The sequence below is a fragment of the Micropterus salmoides genome, unplaced genomic scaffold (assembly GCF_014851395.1).
Source record: "Micropterus salmoides isolate LMB-PRFRI ecotype aquatic unplaced genomic scaffold, ASM1485139v1 Ms_hic_scaffold_1, whole genome shotgun sequence".
Taxonomy (NCBI): domain Eukaryota; kingdom Metazoa; phylum Chordata; class Actinopteri; order Centrarchiformes; family Centrarchidae; genus Micropterus; species Micropterus salmoides.
In genome coordinates this window covers 18,605,081-18,626,219 of record NW_024040040.1, presented here as the reverse complement: position 1 = coordinate 18,626,219, position 21,139 = coordinate 18,605,081, and the positions used below count along the sequence as shown (strand labels likewise).

Sequence of the window (21,139 nt, the reverse complement as noted above, 5' to 3'; positions counted from 1 at the left end):
CCCATGGCAGCAGCATATGTTTGACTACAAACTGCAAAGCTTCATGAGCAGTAATGAGGTCATGGCATTCATGTCGTGTCCTTGGGGCCCTGAGGTAGCTCAGGAAACACATAGCATTTGTCCTGGTAATGGGAGACTCAATTGCCACTTGCCTGTCATATTTGATAAGCAGCAGAGAGTGGATGGGACTGCACACCACTTATTCTCCCTTGCCTTGCAAATAGTGCATGGTTTGAGAAAACAGCCATTATTATTATTTTTTGGAAATGTCAAAGATTTTTCTGAAATCAATATGTGCCGTATTTGGAATCAAACCAATTCAGCTGAAGGCAGTGAAAGTGCACAGCTGGTGTAGTCGCCATCAAAAGCATTATGGTTCTTTATCAGAGAAACTGAAGATACCCACGGGGAACTAGAGAACGCTTAATTACTGATAAGCAAAAGGTCCAGAGCTAGATGGGAAAGAGTAAACTCATGTGGGTGATTAAGACTCCCTCTGCTTGAGGCTCCAGGAGACACAAGAAATGACGGCTGCATGGCCCAACACAACTTCCTCCATTAAGACAGGGAAGGATGTAGCTAAAACCCAGTGTCTGCAAATCCCTCGCCGCACCACTCGCCACTGCTCGTTAAGCTTATTCCTCTGAGCACATAATAACTGAAGGCAACTCAGACAAGCATATCAACATTTTTAGCTGTTCCTCTCTCAGCCAGATTATGGAGGCTGGTCAGCAGTGTTTAAAAAAAAAAAAAAAAAAAGGGTATTGAAATGTGAATCACGTAGTTACAAATTCTAAAAATGACCTCATCACTCATTACATTTACAAAGAAAGCTTAAAAAGATCATTTGGGGAAAACCTGAAGCCAGCAGTCAGTTAGCCTAGCTTAGCGCCTAGACAGAAACAGCTAGCCTGACTGTCGAAAGGTAAAAAAGCTCACTAATAACCACATTATTTCTCATATGTTAAAAAACTAATTTTGTTACCTATGAATGGAGCCAAGCCAGCTGTTTCCTGGTGGGTGATTCCAGTCTTGTGCTAAGTTTGACGGCTCCTGGAGGTAGCTTCAAATTTAGCATAAATATGGCATTTTTCTAGTTTTTCATTTGTATTTGGTGGATTTATGATGTCTGCAACTGGTTTATTTGTTAACTTATTGTGGAACTGCAGTGTGGTGTCGAAAAAACAATTTCCCCATGGGGGTTTATCACGTTCAATTCATAGATTAAACCAACCACTGATAGCAAGATCATGGATGGATAGATAGATAGATAGATAGATAAAGCAAAGTAAAACATTTCTGAATTACATATTGTTGGAAGTCCCACTTTGCTGTGACGAGGATAAATATAGATGTTTTTAACAGCTCTCCCACACATGAGTGGAGAGCTCATAATGGATGCACAGAACATCCGGAGCAGCACGATCACATTATGATTAATCCTTACACTGAATCACCAGTTGATGGTGAAAATGTCATTATTAAATAATCAGCGGGCAGGCTAATGATTTTCCAGTGGAAAAACCTACACGTATAAAGGCTGCGGAGCATTTTTGCGTCACTGTTGAAATGTGTCAAAATGTGGATGCACACACACACACAAACATGCACATAGAACTCAAGTCGACACCAAATCAATTGATATATAATCTCAGCTGCATATTAGTTTCTCTTCAGCTGAATCATATGAAAGGAAAAAAAGGAAAAACACATTAGTCTCAGCCTTAATTCACATCTCCAGCTAGACTGCACCCCTTGGTCCCCACATTGGTTTCATCAATATCCCTCTTCAAGCCTTTTATATTGCAGTTTCACTTGACAATGTTCCTGCCTGTACAATAATGGCACTGGATGTAGCTGGAACTCACAGACAGCTTAGCAACACACCCAGAGCCATATTATTTCTCTTTCCTCTTTTTAAAAAAAACTCTAATTTATCTACCATTTCTGCCTCTTCGTATTTTGCCCTTAGTTTTTCACTTCTACCTCCTTGTCATCTTGGTGCCCATGCTTCTCTGCTATCTCATCTCTCTCCATTTTCACCCTCCTGTCCTTCCCTCCTTATCTACTTTTGCTTGCCACCTCTTTTTTCATCCTCTCATCTTCCTCTCTCCTCTCATCTGGATGGACTGACAGCTCCCCTTTCCCCTTCCCCTCTTTTGACAGCTTGCAATTTTCATATTGACAGCGAGGAGCCCCATGACAGTTTGCGCAATTATGTGAAACCCCTACTTTCCAAACTGACCTTCTTGCCCTGCAATGCTATATTATTGTTGACAATAGACTGGTAAAGTAAACAGTGGCAGGTCAGTCTGTCTCATAATTACACCTTAAAAATGTAACTGGAATGCTCACACAGACATTTTTCAGTAAATTGGTGTTTTCTAAGGGACCAAAAAGATGAAGTGAGGCAATTTTCAGCCACTCAAAATAGAGGAATGTAGGGTTTGTAGAGTAATGTAAGTACAGTAGCCCTTGTCTGATGGCTACAGAAGAAAGACTACATGGTTGTTGGTTCAAATCTTTGGGTTTTGGGATGTGTAGGAGACAAGTCGTCCCTTCATGCAGCAGAGTGTAGTTGTAGTGTTGCAAACACTAGAACTGCGGTAGATAAAATCACTGCACGTTTTATTCTTGTTTGGGGTGTGGTATTAATTTTTGTGGGCACCAAGAAGGATATAGACTTTTTGGGGGTATATTTTAACTTCATGTTTGTCTTTTTAGAAGCCTTCCTAAATAGTTTTAGGAAGTTTGTTGAATGTCCCAGTCACCAGAGAGTCCTTAGTGCATGTGGGAACCCTAAACTTGAAACCATAAAAATAACAAATTTAAAAATGCATAATGTGCAATCCCAGAATGACTCATGATGCATGACAAACAAACCAAAACAACGGCAAGGGATCTGTACTTAAACTCCTGCACTTCCTTTATCTTTATTTCAAAACAGAAAACCAAAAAAAAAACTGCAGCTGGAGAAGGAAAAAGACTGATGAAGATTGATGTTTTTTTGTATTCTAAATCAAAGCATTTACAGTCTACTTTGCAGCCCGCTATCTGCGGCTGAGACCCCAGAGCAGTTTAATAACAACCAAAATGAAAAACAACTTTAAATGCATGCGAATAAGCGCTCGGTCTTGTTTACTGGAGGGGCTGCTGCTTCCTTTCAGGAACCAGCTGAGTGCAGGGGAGGCTGAGTGTGAGAAGTCAGGTTTATGACTGTGAGGAATACTATGCTATGGATAAACATGATGACATCTATAGGAGGATCTGTTGCATTCAAACTAGCCTTTACAGTAGCTTGTTAAATTGGGTTTTGAGTAGGCAGCATACCTGGAGAAGCATGTCTGAGGCAGGCTTGATCCGCTGCTGGAACAAAACCCCCAGCGCCCGATTCTGCTGCTCGAGGTCGAAAACTCGAGTTCGCAACTTCAGACATTCCTCTCTCAGATCCTGAGGGAGCAGCAACACGGGAAGTGTCAGGAAAATACTGTCTTTTAATGCAACGCTCAGCTACTGCATTTGCATGACAGGTGTAAAACATATTGTGACCATGTACATCGGGGGCAAACCATCGTCAACATGCACCATAAATCTAATAATGTGAGATTTTCACCATTTTGATGGGTTATTTAATAAAGGCAGTGCTGTTAAAAGTGATCTGAGATGAGGTGTAAAAAGGTTTCCATGGAAATAGGACACAAACCTTCTGGGTGAGCAGCGCCTGCACAACTTGATTGGCAACCTTAAACAGACAGAGAAAGTAGAAAAAACAAGGCATCACTGAATGCAATTTGGCTGCTTTGGCACAGTGATAAGGTCTGCTTCAGCTTCTATGACCCTTACAGGCCCCTGTAGGGCGCCTTGGAACTGCTTCCTTAGCGAGTTTACACATAAAATAAATTACTATGAGCTTTCTTGAACACTATGGCACAATATATTGTTATAGATTTCTCTAGTGTCTGGTGTGTGTACAGAGTTTCTTTTAAACATGCACACACGTACATGTTTTACACTCTTTAATTCTCACTTCGTAATGGTGGTATTGACAGTGGCAGGCTGATGTGGAAGCAGAGGCGTCTGGGCTTTGGTCTCACAGCGGCTAACACTCGCCCGCACTTGAGACCACAACGCCGATGGAGAAGCAGCTCCGATTACTGCCCATTGATTGCTCATTAATACCCTGTGAAGCCACATCGGCTCTTTTGAGTGCACTCGCTCTCATTTATTGAATGAGGAGAGATGGGAGTAAATATGGTGAAATGAGCCCTGCTCCTGGAACCGCAAGTTGTAAAACACCCAAGTGATCAAACGAAACCATTGTTAATGGTCTTGGACGGAGAATTTGAACTCTGATTGCAGACACTGTATGACTTGGACACAAGTAATTAAACTACAAATGAGCTTGCCCACACATAACAATTTTGAGAGGCAGCTGGTCTAGCATAAAAAAAAAAATCATCCCTTCTGTTACAAAGCAAACCTCAGGCTCTCCGCTGTTGTTCTGTGCAGTCGTTAGAGAGGCACACACAGCCTCCATCATCCAAACAGGATCATTACCAAGCCCTCCTTCCACAAAAGTCAACCACATAGGAAAATAGTTGACAAGTAAACACAACAAAGCCGAGTTGAGCCATCTTAATGAGGTCAGGGAAGCAGAACGGAGACGAGGACTGAATTTATCCCAAATACAATCCACGGAGGATGCAAACTCTAATACAGCTGTATCCTAAAATGCTCCCCCTCCCTTTCTTTTTTATCACTTTTCAATCTTCTTCCTCACCCGTTCCTCCTCTGCCTCTCTCCATCCTTTCCTCTTCCATTACCCCTTCTTCTCTCGCCCTGTCTTTCCCGCCCTCCAGCGGATCTGCTCAGTCTACTGAGCCTGTTGGTTCCAGGACAAATTGTGTAACTTGTCCCTGCCGGATATACTTTCCTGTAGCAGCGCTCCTGGAGTGATTCAGCAGGCAGGCACAGCCAAGAGCCGGGCTGGTTTATTCCCCTTATGCAGCCCCCTAAACAGCACTTATCAAGCTCTCACAAATAACCAGAGGGCACACAAGTGCCATCGTTGAGTAAACCGTTGCTTCAACAACACCAGTTCACATTAGGTTACGCTTATTTCACAGCTCGCATTTTAGTGTGGAAAATAACTAGCATCTTGGCTGCCATAAAAGTTTTTTTTTTTTTACATAAATCAGTCAGCTAATGTTGAAGCTTTGTCGAGCCTAGTGCACCTGAGACATGCTAGCCTCTTCTTTAAAGTGAGGGATGGGAGATGTAAGTGCCTAAAAAAATGAGACACTGTTTTCCAAATTAATTATTAATATTAACAATTCACCTCCGCCTCCCTCAAGCTGTGGTTCAAGTAAATTGCCAACCTGTGACAAACACAATGTGCTTTGCAGGAACTCATTAAAACCTTAATCTTAAGCTCAACAATATTACTCATTACGTTCACATGAACTCAAAAACAAATTCAATAAACACTCTTGAACTTCTCAAGGTAAGTAAAACATCTGGCGCATCATACGGCGCCCTTGAATGTGCCTTGAGGTGAACAAGGTCCGCACTCACCTCATCTAGACAGCGTTCATACTGTTCCCTCTGGCTCTCATTCTCCAAAGCCAAGGCGGAATTCTTCTCCTGCAAAGAACACACACATACAGTCAGCCACACTCAGTGTCAATGCAGCATGAACTTCGTTGTGACTTTGGTTACACTTGACGCAATGACGATGGAGACAGAAGTAGCAATCAGCCTGAGCTGCAGCTAAGAGGAAACTTGCTTCACAAAGGTCACATGTCAACGCTGAACCAGGATGACCACTAAAACATTTACAAAGTACCACAGAGAAAAAGGTCAAGGGGATGAATGTTATGATGCTGAACTTTGGGGCGGCAGCCAGCCATTTGGAGTATGGACCTAATAAGAATATCTCCTACACTTGCCAAGCGATGAGGCGGCGCCCTATTGATCTCTGGGAGTTTCCCATTTGTCAGAGGCAGGCAGCATATTAGGAGCTGTCAGCCGGCCTTGCTTCTCTCACCCTCTGCCCTTTAGTAGAAATCCTTTTATGAAAACATGGGAAACATAATTAAAACCCAAAACATTCCAATTATGCCACCTAGGAAGAAATACTGACTAATTAAAGCCTTGAAGCCTGGAACTTGGTTATGGGTGCAAATGTATTGAATTGAACATATTTAAAGAAAGCGTTTGTGCGTGTGTCATGTGGAATTTCTATTTTTAGGAGATATCTTTAACTAGAGAAATCCCTTGACATCTTATTTATCATTGTTTAGAATAAAAATCTGCCCATGACCATCTTCCTGTCAGGGATTGCATTAAAAAATCAAGATGGAATTTCTTTTTCTTACACAACAGCAACTAAAAGGCATCACCTTTTAATATGTGTTGAGTCAGTCAGCACTCCACCTACACAAGAGCTTTTTTATCTAACAGAAGTAGTGGCAAGAAGTGTTATCAGACTCTCCAGGCCAAAGTTACAAGATTCAACTTAAGTGGCATTTTGTTACCTCCACCCTGACATCAATTTTATTGCTGCTTTATTGTTCAGTGACACACAAGTCTTTAAATGCTGAAATGAGAATCCCAATGTCATTTGGACTTACAACTTGTTTACTGCAATGCATGCTATAACATTTTATTTTATCATTGTTCTCCACATACAATCTTAAAGTCGTTTCAATGACAAACCCTTGCCATTAACTGCTCTCTAACAAACACTGTATAGAAAGGCACGCATGTGACATTAAAATTTCTGAGGTGACGTGTTTGGAGGGATGATTTCCATTTCTTCCCACTGCTGTCAGGAGACTGGGCACTAACACGGCACACTGCACACACTGATATGTGTCACTCCAGTCCAGGAACAGCGACACAGAGAAATTCTTTTTTTAAAGCACTAACCATGTTTACAGTGATGGATTATGTTGCTCTGGCAGTTTTCACACTTGTCGAAGTTTTAGTATACTGTACAAAAGGGAAGAGAGGAATGCTTTGATATCTCCAACACCAGGTAAGATAGTTAAGGAGAAAAGAATCTTTTGTTATTGTTGTAAACATGAAGAAAACATCCTTTCTTGGCAGTGAGACAGAAGATAAACAAAAATTGTATTATAAAGTTTGTGTATGCAATTTTTTGAGACTTAGAGTAATTCCAGTCAACTAGGTTAGTCTGTCACTGAGAAATAGAAGGTGAAGATGGTGAACAACAGATCACATCAGATGGTCAAGATATTAATTTTAAACCCGCCCACTCAAACCATGTAATCATATTCTGAAATCCTTCAGTATGGCACCCAACTCTTCACTAAATATCTGGTTCTTCAGCTGCTACAGGCTCCAATTTCTTCATAGGGAAGCAGCTACCTTCGTCTGTCTGCCGCTGGTGTTGGGCAGGTAGTGTACAGTGGGTTTATCAAAGCTTTTTTTTTTTTGCAGTCTGGAAACTAGGTTGATGACTGCGTGGAGGGGGCAGAAGACCAAAACAGTGATCTGAAAGAGGCTAAAAACGCTTCGTAGGGCTGAGGGTGGTGTTGATTCTCAGTGGGTTTGTCACTATGAGCGGCACATTTCACATTTGAACATAGTCATTCGATCCATTGTGAATATAAACAATATTGTTTAGTGCAATTTATTATATTTACTTCAAATGATGCCACTAGTGCCAACCAACCCATTTGCTGTTTCTATACAACATGGGTACTTTCAGGCACAGTTCACTTCCTGTTACTCGTTTACACTTTTCAATGTCATCTAAGCTGAAGATTTATCATGAAGCACCTTAGTAAATGATCTTCTGCGGACACGGTAATTTTAGCATTTATAATCTCATCACTTAACAAGTAAAATGACCAACGGGCATTTCTTCCACACTCTGTGTGTATTAATTTAAGCCCCAGTTTTAGACCACAGTGCGTGCCTGCCAAGTTAATGAACAGTATCAGTTGAGCGGGAGAAATAAGAGCCGGGCAGTGCTTACTTAGTGTCAGTGGAGTTTATGCACAACACGGGGCACTGATGTATTGCCTCTGCTTTGTTCTTGCTGCTTCAGCCGGCGGTGCATCCATCACCCGCGCAGCAGAATGGAATAAAATGGCATGATAACTTCTGATAAAGCAATTTAAAATGTAATGTTTAGTTAATGCACTCCATCAGATGGATCACCAGGACAGGCTAACTATACTTCCTGCCAGACTCTAAAGATAACTTACAGCTGAGGAGCAACAGGCAATTACCTGCCGCTTTGCTGTAATTAGGGTCTATTTTCTGTCAGGGAGGTTTTAGTGTAATTTTGGCAAAAAAGACAGAACATCTTCCAAGGCTTCTTCCTCTCTTTACTTTTTCTTTCTTTATGTGCACTGAAAGACTAATAATTCTGAATTAATGCGGCTTTATTTCTAATACACTTTCTTGTTTCAGGTATTTTAATTCCTTGTCAGTGTGGGAAGCTGGTCAGCTTTAAGCTGGCATACTTTGCTTTATTACCAATCTGTCTTACAAAAAATGCACATGATTTGAGATGAGGAAACGACATCAAGAAGCCATGTGGAGCCACTTGGGAAAGAGTAGGTAATACTGGTGGCCTAATTTAATTAAGTCTAAGTACTTTAATTGCTGAAGAGATTTGAAAGGATGTGTCCGGTGGCTTCAGTAAAAAAAACAAGAAAACAATCAGCATGGATCACTCTGGCTGCGCCCCCGCCTTGGCTGTTGCTTGGGGCTCATAGCGAAGTGCAGCTGAAATCCCCAGAGCGCAGAGGAAAACAAACTGAAGCTGGAGTACAGCCTGAGGCCCCCGCAGCGACTCTCTTAGGATGACTTTGCTCTCCAAACGAAGAAGACTGGAGAATGTGATGAGCTGTCATGCTTTCAGACACAACTGAGCAAGGACTCTGACAACTGGCAGACAGGCTGGCCACAAAGGATAGCCAGGAGTGGCTGCAAGTGTGGAAGCGAAGAAGAATTAAGAGGCAAGGAATGAAGAAGAACAAAGCAGAACGAAGGTAGGTAGAGAGAAAGGGAAACAAAAGGGGAAGTCAAAGGAGTAAAGATAGAGAGAAAAAAGAAAAGTGCGGTGGTGAAGAAGTTACCTCCAGGGCCTTGAGGCGCTCCAGAAGGGGCTTGGTTTTATCTTTGTCCTCTTCTGCTTGGCTGGCATCAGGATCGGCGTTCGGCGGCAGCCGGTGTCTGGCTCCGTTTGAGTTGCCGGTGGGGAGCCATTCTCTTCAGGGCCATCGTGCCATTTCTGCACTTCCTCTGAGAGTTTATCCTGACGCACAGACAATGAGACGAGGTTAGGAAGAGCGGGTGGTATGCGGGGTAGGAAAAAAGATGAAGAAAAGAAAGGAGAAATTTGGCAAGTAAAAGTCTGAGCAGATGGGAAGAAAGCGCTCAAAAGTGAGGGATGAAAAATGTTTCAGGGCAGGATGCAAAAACGGGTAAGAAGCCGTGAAAGACAAAAATCAGAGGGAAGGAGAAAGCAAGAGGGGGGAGAAGAAAGGGGAGAGGATCAGATGGGCAGACGGGACAACAGGGAAGCAGCTTCAACAACAGAGCTCCAAAACATCCCCTAATCCCTAATCATGTTTCAATTGTTTTCCAAAGAGTGGCAGTGACCTTGAGGGCTCTCATCTTGTGTGTATTATGGGGATCCTACTCTCTCCCTCTATGCCCTCACTGTGTATCTGTCTCTCTCTCTCTGCCTTTGACAATCTCCCTCAGTCTCTTTGCCAGCCCTCCCTCTTCTCTCCTGTCCTCTGTCTCTCTTTTTTTTTTTGGTTTCCTGGCATCTGCGATAAATAACTACTGCTAATAATTAGCTACTAATTAGATACTGTCTGGCTAGCACCAAACAGCAGAAAGGAAAACACAATGAGCGCTCTGTCACACACAAGTGATTATTCATCATTTTCAAGGAATCTTTGGAGCCTCAAAGTATACACTTATTCACTGAGCATCTATTCACCATGCCAATATGTCGTGACAAAACAGCATAGCGTCTTCTAAGCTGTAACAATTGATACTTAATGGTTTCAAAGTACTTCTTAAAGCCGCTTCTAAAATGTGAGGATTTGTTGTTTTCCCTCCTTTATCAGTGTAAATTGAGTATCTTTGGGTTGTGACCTGGTGGTAGGAGAGAAAACAAGCAATTTCAAGATTTCGTCTTGGGCTCTGGGAATCTATGATGGGCATTCTTCATTATTTTCTGCACTTTATAAACTAAACTAGCGGCCGTTACCACTCTTCACAGGTTGTTGTAGGTCTATTAGTAGATAGATGTTCAGCTAAAGATTGTTTTCCTCTAAAACTCTGACTGTTTAATTTGAATAGCTATATAGAGGTACAACTATGATGTTTTTCACAAGAAAAAAGCAGAGATTAAAGAAAGCTCTAATCTAGAGGATGTTAATTAGGGGCATTTTATTGCATGTTATAGTCTAAACTAGTTGTTCAAAACCTTTTCAACTGGCGCCCCTTAAATTAAAGCAGTATCCTTTTTGTCACAGCTCAAATGTTTTGATCTTGATCCGAGCAGAAAAAGTTCCACCAAACCCCTCAGATTGTTTCACTTGAATGACTTAGCTGCCTGAAGAGAGAAAAGTTTTCTAGCATCTCAAGAAAAAAGGGATCTAAATTTGAGCAGCAGATACATAATTTTGGTTTTGTTTTGGATTAGATAAGTTTAGATTTGTTTTAGGGAAACTGGTCGAGAAACAACAAGCAATCTGGGAAATTTTGACAAGCATTCTTTGATATTTTAGGGCATTTCAGTCCAGCTCAGCTGGTCATCCCTTAAAATTAAGTGGTGTCCATCTATGAGTTTTACCAAAGAGTAATTTTCTCTTCTGAACCTGTCCGATTGTTTAATTTAAATAACTCTTAGAGGCCCGTAAAAACTAAATGTATCCAGTAATAAACAAGAAAGAGTCGAGACAAGAGAAAAGTCTAAAAAAGGAAGGAAAAAGGAAAAGGAAAACAACATTTTTCCAATTTCCTGTCTAATCACCTTGCAAGCCCTCAGACCTATCTTACGACCCCGTCAAGGGATCCTGACCCTCAGGTTGTGAACCAGTGGATTAAATGGTTAATCAAAAAAACTTTAATTAAGCTTTAATTAAAAGTACAACTAAAATACAATACTTAACCAGCACAGTTGAACAAGCTCATTAGAAGTTGTCTGTTGTTGTTTTAGGCCTGTTTTTAGCAAGCCAAAATTATAATTCAGGTTAAAATCACAGTTAATGTGAATTACAATGCACCTAGCTATTCATATATATGGGTGACATTACGGTGCCTACGTCCTAAATTCAGACATTTCTCATCCTCTTGAATGTCCATTAAATGTCAGATATAATACAAACCCACGATTTCTTCCAGCTGGATTGTGTTATTCACTTACAATTCCCCTCTAACAATATTGGGTATTATTGTACCTTATAGCATCAACAGAGTGGGAGTAAGCCTGACTTTGACATGTGCTGTGAATGAATCAATGGTCGCTTTTCTTCGAATGACACAGATGTATTTAGCTGTTAGAGGTTGATATATCACTGTGCACACATATTGCATTTTTCATTCCTTGCTGGGCTTTGACAGATAATTGTCAAACCTGAAGATACCGCTGGTTAATGTGCTGGTCAAAGTTGAGGTATGCAGCACTGATGGATGTCTTTTATACATCCAAATGCAGCAGAGAACAAGCTACTTCTCTCTCCTAACAGGAATTGGAAATAATGTCCTTCAGAGAACTTTGTTTTCAGCTTGATCCAATCTCCTCTAAACATATATTAGGTTTTCAATCTTTCTTGATTCCATCAGACAATTGTGTTCAAGGCAATTCTTTAAAGTCACGGTTTTAAATTTGCTTTTGTTTGCCAGGGCTAGCCTGTGAAGTCTGTGGTCTGCTTTGAGAGACTGCTCATCAGACGGCGTTGAAGGGCTCGGTAATAATCTCCACAGAGAGAGTCTGGAGTGGGAGAGGGGAGGGAACCTTGTCCCTCACGCTGCCCTTTCAAGTTATTGAGTTTGTCTGCTGAGTACACAGAACTCACTGCAGCAGGAGCACATCTCTGCGTAGGAATGGAGGGTGTTCAGTTATACAGCAACTGGGAATACCATAATAACCCTCCAAGTTTATACTCCTTGACAATGTCCATCCATTGCTGAACAAAGGAGCAAAGTACGTCTACATACAGCAATACAGTACTGTACATCAGCTTGGACAATCGTCTGTTTAAATAATCAAGTTTAATAGCTGAAAAAAATCTGAATTTTGTGACTATTATGTTTTTCCATAAAGAGATCAACACTGCATTGTGCACATGTGGAAGAGGACAGAAGGTCTACAGCAATGCTAGCTGCTCTGTGAGGCTGTACGTAGGCACAGTACTGCTTTGAGCTAAACGCTAACGTCAGCATACTAAAATGCTATCAGTTAACATGCTGATACCAAACAGTGGTAATGTTTACCATGATCATTATCTTAGTTTAGCATGCTAACATTTGCTAATTATCACTAAACCCAAAGTACAGCTGAGGCTGATGGGAATGTCATCTGCTGGAATTTGGTCATAAATCAATATTGCCATCCGTAGAGCCATACAAATTAGCTAAGTGAAGGTTAAAGAACACTTAAAGTTAGGGTTTCAGCAACTTAATAATTTGTATAAAGTTTAAATTTGAATCCATTTCAACTTAACTTTTATTTCAATTATTAGATTATAATAGATGAAACAACTCTCTTATAGTATGAACAAAAGCTGAACTAGTGCTGAAATGGTTAGTCAATTAATCAATCAGTCATTCTATCTATAGCTGTAATTGGTTGGGACTGAACCCAGGTGAAAATGTTAACTGTACACATCCACCATCACCTCAAATTCCACTTTCACCCCTGTCGTGCTGTTTCTCCTCAACATAATTTTGTTTGTGGAAGGGAACCGAGGAAAGGATTACTGTGTGCACAGATAACGTTATTTGCATTTTGACACAGTGTATTCATTGCATATATTTCATAAGACCGGGCTGTCTAGTCATAGTTTCATTTTATATCAACGCCTTTGCACCTCAGGACAATTTACAGCATATCAGTCTATTATCATAGCCGCTAATCCATGTTTCACAGTGCTCTCGTACTCACTGTAAAGGAGGCAGTAAAGCAGCTGACATTTAACGTTATAGTGCTCGCATTTTTATTCTGGCCACTTTTATTTGCACTCATCATTCAAATTTTTTTTTTCTGCATCTATTTCTGTCTTTTATTTACGATGATGAACGCATGTAGTGATTTATAAAGGCGCTCTTTTTACTGCATACTTTCTGAATTTGTGATGCACTTTTCTTCTGTTCCCTGGAGGCATTTTTGCTCTTGTTATAGCTGCCGGGCATTAGACAATAACAAAGACATTTATGTATGGTCTATATGGACTCTAAAGTTAGCATATGCTAACATATCTGTGTGTAGCGGTAAAGAAACATAGATGCTGAATAAATACACAGACATGAATTTTCACAAAGTCTAAAGGACAAAAAGAACTTTTTTTTTCTCTCCATAGTTATGGCTCTGAATAACATCATGCAGATGATAAACAGACTGAGGCAACAGCATTTCAGTGCTAGAACATTGTGTAAACATGTTGAGCTCCAAATTGTGAAGTGCGACCCCAAAAGTGACCCTGTGCTTCAGAAAAAGGTAGTATTACTTATTCTTTCTGCCTCTCTGCTCAATCCCAGCAGCTATTTCTATTATGTAACAGGGTCTGCAATGCGCGCTTTCACGTTAGCTCAGTCTAGCTTTATTCAGCAGCTGAAGTATATGATGAGTAGGTACCTATAGCTACAAAATGATTACTGGCATATCAGTAAGTAAAAAGAGAACATGACCTTGTATTATTAGTGAACTTAGTGAAAAACTTTTGACCTATTGACCAACATTTAGGTAGCCTTTTCCCATAAGATCTACTCTCTCTAGACATTCACTGTCATTTTAGTCTCATTGAATGACCACGGGAAGAGTGGGCCAGTTTACCTTGTAGGCCTTCATGATGTCCACCGTGTCCACAGCAGTCTGCTCCAGGACACCCTGATTCTGCAGCAGTGACCGCACTGTCTCTTCCATCCTGCACACAGAACACACAGAATCGTGTTAAGTTTTGCATCATGTTAAGTTAAACATGAAAAGGTGAAGTCAAGGAAAACATACAACATGTGTGTTTGGTGGCAAACACTCAACGCTAAAGTTAGAATTTTTTTAGGAGACATTCTTTACTCTTTGGCTATGTTACTAATACTAACTAAAGATAAGTAGAAGTCAATGGCATACAGGCACTTTATCAGTTTTACCATCCTCTTCCTCCTCATCCTACTTGGTGTGTATGTTCTAGATGGCTTTGAACACGCAAAATTAGCCTGCACTGTGTTTGAAACCCTCAATTCTTCTTCTAATGGTCTGACAAGAACCTCCCCTGACTTTAACAAAGTACTTATAAACCTAAACCTGACCAAACCTTAACCACAGTGTTGCCATATCATAAAACAGATATATATTCAGTCATTTGTAACTCAACAAGAATTTAATTAATTTAATTTGGAGGACATGTTGGTTGTAACACCTCAGATAATAAAAGAAAAAGCTGTGCATTATCCAGAATAACAGGACATTGTTTCTTGAAAGACATTCCTGTTAATCCAGCAGCAGGTTTAGGCAGCCAGAGCCCCTCAGGCATGTTGCTCCAAGGTGTACTAACCCTGAAGGCAAGATCCAAACGTGCCTTGTTTTCAATCTTGGCCGTTGAACACCAACTATGAACCTGCCCCAGGACCTCAAGGTTAAACATGTGAAGCCAGAGCCATCAGCTGCTTCAGAGTGATGAGTAGACCCAAAGGCATCACTGCAAACATCTAAAATGGGATCTATTTTCAAGCTGGTTTTTACAATTTTATGTGAAATGGATCATTGAATCCTTCAATTGTGATGTTTTACACTTTCCATCAGCAGGCACACACAAACACACAGTCAAAATGAAAAGAGAATGGGACTCAGTGCCATAGACACAAGATAGATGAGTGGTATTTTTTTTGGACTAAATCCCAACTTCTGCTCAGTTCACTATGCGGGCCACACTTTGTTCAAATGACTAGATTGAGTACAAATTGTGCAAACATAGTACTTACTGACTTATTGTGTGTGATTTTGTAGGCGTGTGTTTGTGCGTGGGGGCATGTGTGTCTGATGATGGCTTGAATTAAGTGCAATCACAGCAGCAAACAGCGAGCGGGTGACCTTGACCTCCAAGGCATGGTCCCCTCAAAGCAATCTGCACTTCTATTTTGTGCTGCTAACACTGCAAGCTGCATGCAAAACAGGTGTCAAAGAGCGCATGTGAAAATGCCTTTGCCTATTTCCATCTGAATAAGAGCCACATGCCATCTTTATCCCTCGAGCTGTAGGGTGAACTTCGACCCGACATGTATTCACTTTCTGATTCTGTATTATTTAAAAAAAAAAAGACTACCACAAGACCAGATAAGCTACACAAGATGATCTTGGACCCAGCTGGGATCACGTAAACGGAAATGATCAGATAAAACGACATTCAGGAGCACTGCTGCATGGGGAGTGACAGCCAGGCATTGTTAGAAAGGAGCATCTTGACAAAAGAAGGGCTTCAACATTGTCAGGTGGGAATCATCTGAATTTCATGACACTGCCGTCTTCTTCTTCTTTGATTCATAATGAAGTTAAGCAAGACCAGAAAGACTCACATGGCAAAGTTGAAATGCAAATTATTTGAGTGGGATTCACCCAGTCTGACTATCACCTCCTTTTCTCTCCAGTCCCAAACCCGTGACTTATGTGCTCATCAGTGAGATGGCCTTATCCTACTCATGCTAAGGCAATGCCAAAGTGTATGAATCATAGAGAAAGACAGTTTAACCAACTTCTGCAAGTCGTTTACACATATACACAAAGTTATCATGGTAAATGTGTAAATATTTGTACAAAAAAACAATAGTCATAAACTGCATATTTGGACTAACAGGAACGTTTTTACACACTAAAATAAAAGAAATCATCATCACAATTTCTTTAATGAAAAGCTATCGGTGAGACATTTTTTGCTGAGCGTTAGATGAGAAAATCAATACTACTCTTTCATCTGTCTGTTAAATATGGAGCTGTGGCCAGCAACCGGTTAGCATAGCTTAGCATAAAGACAGGAGGAAACAATTAGCTTGACTTTGTCCAAAGGTAACAAAATCTGCCTAACAGCACCTCCAAAACTCACTTATTAGGAATCCGTAAAGTAAAACGCACCAACTGAAAGCCAAAGCCAAATACAAATACAAAATACAAAATACAAAATGTGTTTTAATTATTTATAGTTATTTTAGGAATTTTCATTGTGCATGAAGAAGGGAGGAAATTGGGGCAATGTTATTTACAATATACAATATAATACATTATTAGTGGTACCAGTAATACTAAAAGTGTTGCTGGAATTTTCAATTTCAACAATATGTATGCTGTCGTATGCTGAATTACAACACATTGCTCAGTGTCTAAATTATAGGGAATAAACTATATCATACCAATTGTTAGATATTAATTTTCTGGATGTTCTCCACTGATCGTCCCTAGCTGTTGTATGACATGTCATGAAGTGGGTGAGAATAAGTGCAGGCAAGCAGGGCAGGGGAGAACGGTGCAAGCCACACCATCTGTCCAGGCTGAGCCATAAAGCCGGCTGTAATCAGGCCGCTAGCTGCTGACTGAACAGTCAAAGAGGCAGGCAGGCAGGGCTGGTGGCAGATTGCTCCAGTTTCCTGCTTTAAATGCTGGCTTTAATCAGCACAACCTATAGAGCAACGAGGACGTGACAGAGACAGCTTTGGAGTCCTGAGACACCGACACGGGGTCAAGGACTGGCCAAAAGGCATGATCAGCATGGCAAGCAGGGGTTGTTCTTGGGCTAAGGGGATTTGGGTAGGTGACCACCTACAGATATAGCCACAGTGTGTGCCTTTTGTGCATTATCATTACATTTGGGTCACAGAGCTGGGCATCTATTTGGCGATCTGTTAAAAACTCAGAAGATCCTTTAAAGACTTCTGTCTTGTCTTTTTACCCATTTCACTGCTATACTTTGTTTCTCTCTCTATTAAAATGACTTGGGTTTTTTTGCCCTCCAGTGAACTGTTTTGTTGATTTGGCCCACTAAAAGTCAGAAACAAGCTGCCAGCAGGGCAAATCTGTAAAGGTGGGAGTTTTAAAATTAAACCTGAACTGAGAAATAGTGGAAATATCATTAGGCAAGCCAACAGATGGTGTCAAAATTATTCTAATGCAGCATGTGCCAAACGAGCCAGGAGAGCAGTGAATTTAAAATGAAATGGACGATATCAGCATTTGCTTTTGTAGCTGATGTGGCCATAAATACACAGCCATACGTTTCCAGGATAACTTCCAGACAAACGCATGCTCGCTGTGACTGGCAAGACCTCACTGACCTTCGCAGTACAGAGTGGCAGGATGGTAAGAAACACTTTGAAGCCTTGGCCTGTCTGCTTCCCCATGTTGTGGCTGGAGGAGGAGGAGGAGGGAAGGGTCTGGATGCGATGCTTCATCTGAGGCTGTTTTGAAGGGTCTGTGGCATTCCTGCACACCTAAAAGAGACCCTTTGTGTTGCTAAACAGACCCAGGGAGCACTGGAGCTGCCTCACTTTCCATACCACTTCCATTTCAAAGTTTCCTGTCACAAAAGGCGCAGATGTGTGGTGTCTCACTGGAAAGGTTTTAGTGCCTTTGATGGCAGGGACAGAACACTGAAAGACTTTGAAGTTTAGAGGTGGTTCTGAGGGACAAATATGTTTCTAGCTCTGTAGTGAAGTATGCTGTTATGTCCTGAATGCAGGATTCTGCCTCAACTACTAGTTATCACCTCATTTTCTTTGGCAAGTCATGCAGCGCTACAACATAAATAAGAATAAATGAAAATAAATAAGACAATTACCCCCCAGTAATCACTATCGATGTGATTACAAATACCAACAAACCGCTTATAAAGCTATTTAACAACATTTCTTTTCAATCAAAGCACTAATAATCCTTAGAAAGTACGTGGGAAAGAGCTAATTATGAAGTAATGTGGTTCCAAAAGCACAAAAAAGTAAATTTCAATAATCAAATGTACGTTTCTAAAATAGTAATTCTGGCTAAGAACAGAATAGAACAAGCGTCCAACAAAACATCCCATAAAATAAACAGTGTAATTTCTCATTACCGCAAATTCAGCCACCTAAAACCTATTTACATGTGAGAGAGAGTCTGCTAACTGCTTATGATGGATGGAACATAACTTTCAGATGACAGAGCATTATTTTATATCAAAAATGTCTTCCTGCTCACTGTGATAGTGAGATTCATCTCATAGTGCTTGCCAAAGACCTATTGAAAACATCATTCAAGGAAGGAGAGAGGGAAGGACGGATGAATATGTGTGTGTGTGTGTGTGTGTGTGTGTGTGTTTTAAAGGGGCGAATGTGAAGGCAAAAGCAAATTCTGACTTTCCTGACCCATGCATTGCACAAGCTGAATTTCAAACGCCACGTTCGCCAGCAGTGCAGGAAATACAATTAAGCATCCAATCAATTTTCAGCCCGAGGTCTGACGATCTTCATGCCAACACACCCCTCTCCTTCTCGACAAAACACACGGAATACACATAAGATCACAGGCTGCCTGGAGCTTTGATGTGATGGCACGGAGGTGAACAAAGTGTCGCATCATCAGAACACATAGGGGCAATTAGAGGTGAAATGCTGTGTGTCGTCTCACACTGACTGGTTGACAAAGCTGCGGTTAACATGAGAAACTTCCTCTGTCTTCTTCTTTAACGTTTCACTATGAAAAGTTACACTGACATCAAGACTTCAATCGAAGGAGCGTTTAATTCAAACATCTTTCTGTTCATTGAGACGGCAGTGGCTTTTCACAGCTCTAGCCTTCAATGACACATTCCCTCAGACATAAAAATGATCAAAGGACTCCAAACCTCTCTCAAAAGCTGACAGTGTTAGCTCAAAACTTACCCCATCTTGACTTTTTCTCCACCTTTACCACCGCCATTTTTTCGGAAAAACGCTAGAAACACTGTGCAGACATCCCTGAGCTCCATATGTAAAGACATCCGAATGCACGCCCAGCGCTCTGCTCTCACAGCGCTATAAAGTGACCCAGACGCTATTGCTGAAATGTGGGTCTCTAAGCTAAAATAGGCCATGCAGTCATCATATAAGCCTGAGTGCTTTTCGCTCAATCGACAGACAGCATGGTTAGTCCCGTGGCCGGGTTACCGACTCAGCCTGATAGCAGATCTCCTGTTCTCATTTTCTACTTGCCGTGTCTCTAGTGTGTCATTATCCGACACTGGCCCTGTGCAAAGACAGTGATCTGGCAGGCAAAGACTTTCCCATATGTCCCATGTTAAGCCCTCTCCAAAGGAGAAGGGCCCCTGCTGAGAGGCAAGCAGGCCGGTTGTCTCGGATCAGACGGGAATAAGGGATGGACTTGCAGAGATGAAGCACAACTAAGGACAGGGATCCCCCTGTTTTGTCAGCTAGTGTGTGTGTGTGTGTGTGTGTGTGTGTGTGTGTGTATGAGCGTTCATGTAGTCACTGTGGGTCTTCATTGGTGATGAAGAGGCTTTGGCTTCACTAAAATCAACACTTTCCGCGCAAGAAAAGCTAACACAGAGGCTGCATGCCAGGACACTCGCTGCATGATCAGAGATCTCTGCGTGCCATCTCATATTTCTAGCTCGTTGTTCTAACGATCTTCTCTCCAAATGTGCCACTTTTCATTAACACAGTTTTACGATGCTCATTTGTTTATTTTTATAATCGCTCTCACGCCAATGGCCGCCTGCATCTTTGCATGTTTCACAGCCCGGACCAAGCTGTAGTTGCTGATCCCCCCTGCCATGGTAGGATATTCGGGCTGCCAGCATTCCTTGGCAGCAGATTATTAGCCACACTGTGTCTACATCCTGAATAAAAAAAAATCAAATCCTGGCCTTTTGTACACACTCTTTGCCTAGTTGGTTTTACTTTATCATAGAAAACTTGGAAACAACACTTGATACTCAAGATAACATCATAAAACTACATGGTGACGTGTTTAAGCCTTCAGCCACAGAAAATGCAGAGCATAATGGGAAGCTTTACAGTTATTAAGAATTCTACGTGAAGACACAAACCTCTTAACATTCCACCTTACCAAAAGAGAAGCTCTAAAATGCCAAATGCCACCAGAGATCTGTGGAGATGCTTTTCTCTGTCTGGTCTCTGGTCACACTCTCACTTTATCAGCGCTGTCAGAGGTTCAGGTTGACCGAGACCCTCTAATCAGATTTGACCAGTGAATGATTGGAAAATCCTAAAGCTGCTGAAATGATAGGGAGAACAATCACCTGGTTGTGTAGCTGAATCAAGGCCATCGGGGGCCTTCGCGTGACCGTTGCATCGAAAGGCTACAATCGCCTTATGTGACCTCACTGAGCCCCAGCAAAACTGTCCATTTTGGCACAAAAATATTCCATTCTTCTTCTCAGACTCCTTTCCAGCAAATCACTTATGTACGCCCACCGGGTGATTGCCTAGCTTAACTCAATGCTAAGCCCCAGTTATCCTCTTAGAGCTGTTTTGCAGAAAACATGCAAGGAGACCCTTTCATTTAAGTCCAGAAGTGACCTAAATGAAGGAGAGCACACTCCCGGGAACCAAACTAGACGCCTTAGGTGAAAGATTTGGTCCAGTTTAGAGCCTTGAGGACAGTTCAGAGCAAAAGTCATGCACATCAGTCATGCATGTTACAACGGGGTAGCATTACAAGGTCCTCGACCTCATGACCGCTGACTCTCGTCAGCAACCTTTCACCTTATCAACAAGACACACATGCCACAGAAAGAGATCAAGAGGCCGAAGCATTTAGTATGCCCTGACAGTCCTATTTCACTCCAATATTTGTTGACCAACTGCTGTGAAAAAGGGTCTTTTTGTTTTATTAGCCCCCCCCCCCAAAGGATACCAATGTAACATCAGCAAGCTTTATCAA

The 21,139-nt window shown here is 41.4% G+C and overlaps 1 protein-coding gene across 1 annotated transcript in view; it reads right to left on the bottom strand.

Moving 5' to 3' along the window:
• The window catches only part of LOC119904772 (nck-associated protein 5-like), a 143,617-nt gene that overhangs the window by 28,730 nt on the left and 93,748 nt on the right, over window positions 1–21,139 (bottom strand). The window contains 6 exon segments of the mRNA XM_038721458.1: window positions 3,331–3,450; window positions 3,704–3,742; window positions 5,575–5,643; window positions 9,117–9,209; window positions 9,212–9,295; window positions 14,054–14,144. Coding sequence (XP_038577386.1) covers window positions 3,331–3,450; window positions 3,704–3,742; window positions 5,575–5,643; window positions 9,117–9,209; window positions 9,212–9,295; window positions 14,054–14,144 — 496 coding nt within the window.